This window comes from Molossus molossus, unplaced genomic scaffold (genome assembly GCF_014108415.1).
Source record: "Molossus molossus isolate mMolMol1 unplaced genomic scaffold, mMolMol1.p scaffold_m16_p_11, whole genome shotgun sequence".
Lineage (NCBI taxonomy): Eukaryota > Metazoa > Chordata > Mammalia > Chiroptera > Molossidae > Molossus > Molossus molossus.
In genome coordinates this window covers 94503896-94509895 of record NW_023425346.1, presented here as the reverse complement: position 1 = coordinate 94509895, position 6000 = coordinate 94503896, and the positions used below count along the sequence as shown (strand labels likewise).

The window sequence follows — 6000 nt, the reverse complement described above, 5'->3', positions numbered from 1 at the left end:
GCCCATCAAATTGTAGCATATTCTATCCAATTCTGTCTCCTTTACCAGCTCTTAGGTTATTTACCCAATGCATATAGTTTTGCTGAGCTTAATACTGGCAATTTACTTTCCGTTAGATGAAAAATAAAAGCAGAAGCTGTTGGAAGAAGTCTGGCAATATTCAAGACACATATGAAGGCCGGGTCCTACATACTTCAGTCCCAGCGTCCCGGTCCACTCGCCGCGCAGGCGCAGTGCGCCCCACTCGCCATGCCGACTGTCAGCGTGAAGCGTGATCTGCTCTTCAAAGCTTTGGGCCGGACCTACAGTGAGTGCGGCGCCATAGCTTGGGTTCTGTGCCGCTCCTCGGAGGCTGAGACCCCTCTAACAGGGCTTCGCGGCAGTGTTCCCGCAGCTTGACACGTTTTGGATTCGGGCGGTCTAGGGGAGGGGCGCTGACGGTGGAAGTGTCCGGCCTGGACTGATGTAAACTCTCGGAACCGGTCTCGCCCGGGTTGCATATGCATCGCCCGCACGTGCCCGGCGCGCCGTGTCATGCCTTCACTGTTCTTGCACGGAGCGCCTTCTGCGTGCCAGGGGACACTAGGAATGAAGCCCGGGTCGCATCGCTAGTGTAGCTAGCTGAGTGCGATAAGAAGGGCCACAAGGGAACTCCGTTCATGAGGGGCGGGAGAAGTTGGGGCAGGAGGGGTGATGGCATTCTGTCTTTGTTTTATTTTATTAACATTTATTGAGCGCCTGGTTGTGTGCTAAGCGCTGTTCTAAGCGCTTTGGGAATCCAGCAGTGCACATGTCACTTAAGGGCCACTCACATGTTCTGATGAGGGAGGCAAACAATAATTAACTAGCACATAACGAAAGTGATTTCGGAGAATGTTAAATGCTATCAAAGAAACAAAAAAGTTACTGTTGTAAGAATAACATTAGATAGGGAACGTGGTAACGTTTGAGCTGAGACCTGAGTGACTGGGAGTCTATTCGGTGAGTTTAGTCTTCATGCTAGCTACACTTCGTCTCTTCTTCAGTTCTAAATATGCTCCTATCTTTTAAAAAGGGGGAAATATTAACTACAGTTATCAGTTACCGTATAGATGTAGCAGTTGGAATTACATCTGTCCGCCCCATAATTATCAGCTCGTATAAAGGTTGTATGTGGCAACTTGATTTGTGCGTTATCTTTGGTTTTAGGGTTCAATATGGTAACATAGCTCTAATCGGTTTAACAGGTACTGCTTCCTGGAATAAGATATTACTGTGATATTAATAAGATATTAGCTTTTAAAAACAATTCTGAAGGTGCACTTTTGGATACTCTGTATTCTTTAAGTCTATTCTCCCTAAGGTTCTGCCTTAAGTCCCTAAAAAAAAAGGTTATACCTTTGCTCTCTGAACTCAGCTCTTATTCCCTACATTTCTTATTTTATAATATGCCTTTTTATATTTTTTACCCATCCTTTTAAATTGTATTCACACTAATGGTATATAATATACCTGAATTGCATAAGACAGTATGTAGCAAACCTTTGTTCAAGACATTGATTAGTTCCCACCCGGTATCCATCTCTGGGAAAGTAAGAAATAATCCAGGTTTTATAACATATTTATTGTCAGCTGATGTTTTAATATATTCTCTAGCTGCCTCCTCCCTTTTGTTTCATATTGAGAGAGATTGGGTAAGCTCGATTTTCTGCAACTAACTGTTAGCTACTAAATCTTTAAAATCATTAGTTTATATTTCATGTGTTTTTTTTTCTTGAAAAATTTTAACTGTTTTTTTTAAATATTTTTTTGTTGATTTTAGAGAGAGAGAGAGAGAGGAAATGAGAGGCAGAGATAGAAACATCGATGAGAGAGAACATCGATGGGCCGCTTCCTCATTGGGGATTTGGCCCACAACCTGGGCATGTGTCCTGACCAGGAATTGAACCCATGACCCCTTGGTGCATGGGTCATTGCTCAGCCACTGAGCCACACCAGCAGGATGAAAAATTTTAACTGTTGATTTGCTGGAGGTCAAATTGGAAAAGCCTGTTGGGCAAGCATCTGGTTTCCAAGTAGTGGGGATCCCTCTTGTTTCTTACCCTCTTTTTTTTTTTTTAACCCCAGGCTTCTTCCTTTTTTCTTATTTTTAGATAATGTCTCATTCACTCTTTTCTATTCCCACTCCCTCTTTTTTTTTTTTTTTAGCCCTTCCAGGGGTTGCTTTATGTCTGTCCTAAATTCCACAGTTTCTACTTACATTGCCTTCCCCTTTACCCCCTCTTTGCTTATCAAGGATATGTCTCAAGCTGCTTTTACTGTTCTGGTCATTTGGCCCCTATGGGGCAGTTTTATCTCTTTAGTCTACTTTATTGACTTTTGCCTCAGGTGTTTTTTTTTGCCACTCATTTTCTTGTTAACTGGTTTATTATCACTGTTCTAAAATTCTGGTTTTGCTTTGCAGTAATTGCTGGCAATACTGTCAGAGCCACCTGTGTTTATCCTACAAACCTCTGATATGTAGTTACTTAAGTGTATCATTTTGTTACAGGGAATTATTATTATTATTATTATTTTTATCCTCACCCGAGGACATTTTTTGATATTTTGTTCAGATAGAGTGGGAGGGAGAGAGAGAGAGAAACATCAACGTGAAAGGGACACGTCGAGTGGTTGCCACCCACACGACCCAATCAGGGCCAGGGACAAACTGCAACCGAGGTACGTGCCCTTAGTGGGAACCGAACCCGGGTCTCTCCAGACCGCAGACCGACGCTCTAACCGCTGAGCCAAACCTGTCAGGGCTGTTATTGTCAGGGAATTATTAATCACAATTTTATTGTTGGTTTTTCCTTGCTTTTAAGCATGTGAAATACAGCTGAAAGAAATACAGACATAACTCATGGGTGTTGTTTTTTTATTTACAAATTGAAGGCAAGTTTCTCCACCAGCATAAAGACCAACTTGCTTTATCGTAGTGGTCTGGAACTGAACCGCAATATCTCCGAGATATGCCTGTAAAACAAATGGTATGATAATTAGGATTCAGTTAAGGACTTTATATATCTGTCTGTATATAGATAGATAGATATATAAACACACACACACGTGCATATATATGTGTGTATATATATGTATACACACACACACACACACACAGGAATAAACATGCCTCACTTAAAATTTATTAAATTTTATATATTTTTTGGATTCAATATATTGTAATGGTTCTCTATAATTTGGTCAGTGACCATTTAGTTATCTGTTACTGCATAATAAATTGCCCCCAAATTTAGTAGCTTAAAATTATAATCATTTGATTACTTACATGGTTTCTGAGGGTCAAGGGCTTGGGAGTGTCTTGTCTGGGTGGTTCAGGCCCTGGATCTCTCACCAGGTTGTAGTAAAATTGCCAGGTCTATAGTCATCTAAAGGCCTAGTAGGGGCTGGAGAATCTAACTCTTAAGTTCACTCAAGTGGTTGTTGGCAGGCCTCAGTTCACTGCTGAAATTTGGCTAGAGACTTCAGTTTTTCCCACCTTGACCTCTGTCTGGGACAACTTGCAGCATGGTGGCTTGTTTGTCCCAGAGTAAGAAGTCCGAGGGAGCAGGCAATTGAGAGAGTGCTCAGGAGGAAGCCAGTTTTCACTAACATCTTAGAAGTGATATACCAACTTGGCCATATTCTGTAGGTTACACAGACCAATTCTGGCACAGTGAGGGAGGGTGTGAACATCAGGAGGCATATGTTGTGGGATGCTTACTACCACTGTCTGCCCTCTGGCCCCCGATGATTCATGTTCCAATGACATTCAGAATAAGCTCACCCCTCTCAAGGTCCCTAGTAATGAAGCAGCTCAAAACCCAGAATCTCATCTAAATCAGGTCCAGGTGTGGATGAGGCTCTTGGGATGTAGTTTCTTAAGTACAGTTGCTTGAGTATAGTGACTCTTGACCTTAGAGACTAAAGGGACAGGCTATCTGCCTTACCTACCCCTAATAGTGGGGGGGGGGGGGAGGAGACAGGCATGGAATAACTACTCCAGACATTCCTCTTCAAAAGGAGGGGAAATGGGAGATACATGGGAGTCAGTGGTCCATCATGGCAGTCCTGAAGTTGAGCTGGCAAGTGTTGAATATTCTTGATTAGGTCTCAAGGCCTGGGATCACTTTTCATGGCTCACCCTCTGAGGTATCCTTACTTATTTATGTAGGTAAAAGAAAGCAGTTGCTTTATAACTGATTACTTTTCTCAGTTTTTGAGAAACAGGCATTGAGGAGCTGCTTAGCTGGGTGGTTATGGCTCTGGGGGTCTCCCACCAAGCTGTAGTTAAGCTGTCAGCTGGGCCTGCCATCATTTCAGGCTTGGCTGGGCTGGGGAATGTCTTCCCATGTTCACTCTTGTGATTGCTTCAGATCTCAGTTCGCACAAGGGTATGAGTATCAAGTAGTAGGGATCACTGGAGACTTCTGGTATTTTCTTGCCCTAGTTAATGATACCCCCAACCAGAGACCTGGGAGTCATCTGGACTCTTGCTCACTCACTGTTACCACCTTCCATTCAGTCATTGAGACTTACAGACTCTGCCTTACAGATTCACCCTCTTCCTTCTTCCTCATACTGCTGCTGTAATCAAGTCCTCACTGTCTCCCCTGTACTGTTGCAGTAGAATCCCTACTCCAGTTCATCCACCACCCTGCCACGGGTCTTTAAAATGCAGCCCTGCCCTGGCTGGTTTGGCTCAGTGGTTTGGCTCAGCGGTTAGAGAGTCGGCCTGTGTTCCAGAGAGGTTCGGTTCCTGCTGGGGGCACGTGCCTCGGTTGCAGTTTGTCCCTGGCCCTGGTCAGGTTGTGCGGCCCTGGTCAGGTTGTGCGGGTGGCAACCACTCGATGTGTCCCTTTCATGTCGATGTTGTTTTTCTTCTAAGTAAATATAAACTGCTCAATTCAGGAAACCTGTTTCTGTAGTTGAAGTTAGATGAATCAGTCCTTTAATAGTTTTGTGTGTTCTTATTTTTAAATTTTTTGTTCAAGCTTTTTTGTTGTTAAAAGGTGTTATCTGATGGCTGATACTTAGCGTGCTTCATGTAAGGCAATAAGAAAATGCAGTTTATATACTTTTCATTTATGCTGATCAGATTAAAGCAATATCCTTTTTTCCCACTAGCTGACGAAGAATTTGATGAACTATGTTTTGAATTTGGCCTGGAACTTGATGAAATCGTATGTATTGGATATTTATTTTCTAATATTCTGTGTTTAAGCCCTTTTTTCAAAGGTTCGCTATAGTTTATCTTTGTTACATTATGGTTAGAACACTTGTGTGCTATGGTGATTCCTGTGTTCTCTGTGTTAAGAGGCCAAGCTTTGGTTCTGAGAGTGTTGCTTTGCTTAAAATCTCAAAACAGGTTCATGCCTTATTCTTTGTGCAGTCACCTCAAGTTATCTGACTAGTGCTGTGGTGATGGGTAGACCATCTCAGGTAACCATAGAGTCAGAGTGAGCTCCCCAGCAGTGAGGTGCCTTTTTGCAGATTAACCACACAGAAAGGGGCCTGGGAAGTAGTGGAAATGTTGCTGTCTCCTTGGCCTCCAGCTTCTCTCCTTCACTTGTCTGTTCCCAGCCCCACCTTCTTCCATGTGTATTTACCCAGCACTAGTTCATTCCTAATTCATTACTGTATACACTGTACATTGATCTTGTAAAATTATCTATTTTTGAAGAATGGCTTTTAGAAATTATTATGAAGCATTTTCCTAGTTTTTTGATTATATAATGATTAAACTATTTAAAAAATAGCTTTATTTATAAAATATATTAATATGGATTATGTATTAAAGACATACTTATATCTAAAAAGAAAATATAGTGTTAATTTTTAAGACTTTTATCTTATTGATCTAATCATGTTTTATAACACTATAAAGTTACAAAATCGTGAGGCTGACAAAAATGTTCATTGTCTTGCCTTGTTTTTCCTGCTGCTTCTTTATTAATATTATAGGAAGACTTTTTTATATAT

General features: G+C 41.8%; 1 protein-coding gene across 4 annotated transcripts in view; it reads left to right on the top strand.

Annotated features, from left to right (window-relative positions):
* The first annotated feature begins 231 nt into the window (after nucleotides 1-231).
* Nucleotides 232-6000, top strand: part of FARSB (phenylalanyl-tRNA synthetase subunit beta) — a 66024-nt gene continuing 60255 nt past the window's right edge. For all 4 annotated transcript variants that reach the window (XM_036254297.1, XM_036254298.1, XM_036254300.1 and 1 more), the window contains exons 1-2: nucleotides 232-307; nucleotides 5146-5201. In XM_036254297.1, the coding sequence (XP_036110190.1) occupies nucleotides 250-307; nucleotides 5146-5201 (114 nt within the window). In that variant the 5' untranslated portion in view covers nucleotides 232-249. The remainder of the gene's footprint in view (nucleotides 308-5145; nucleotides 5202-6000) is intronic.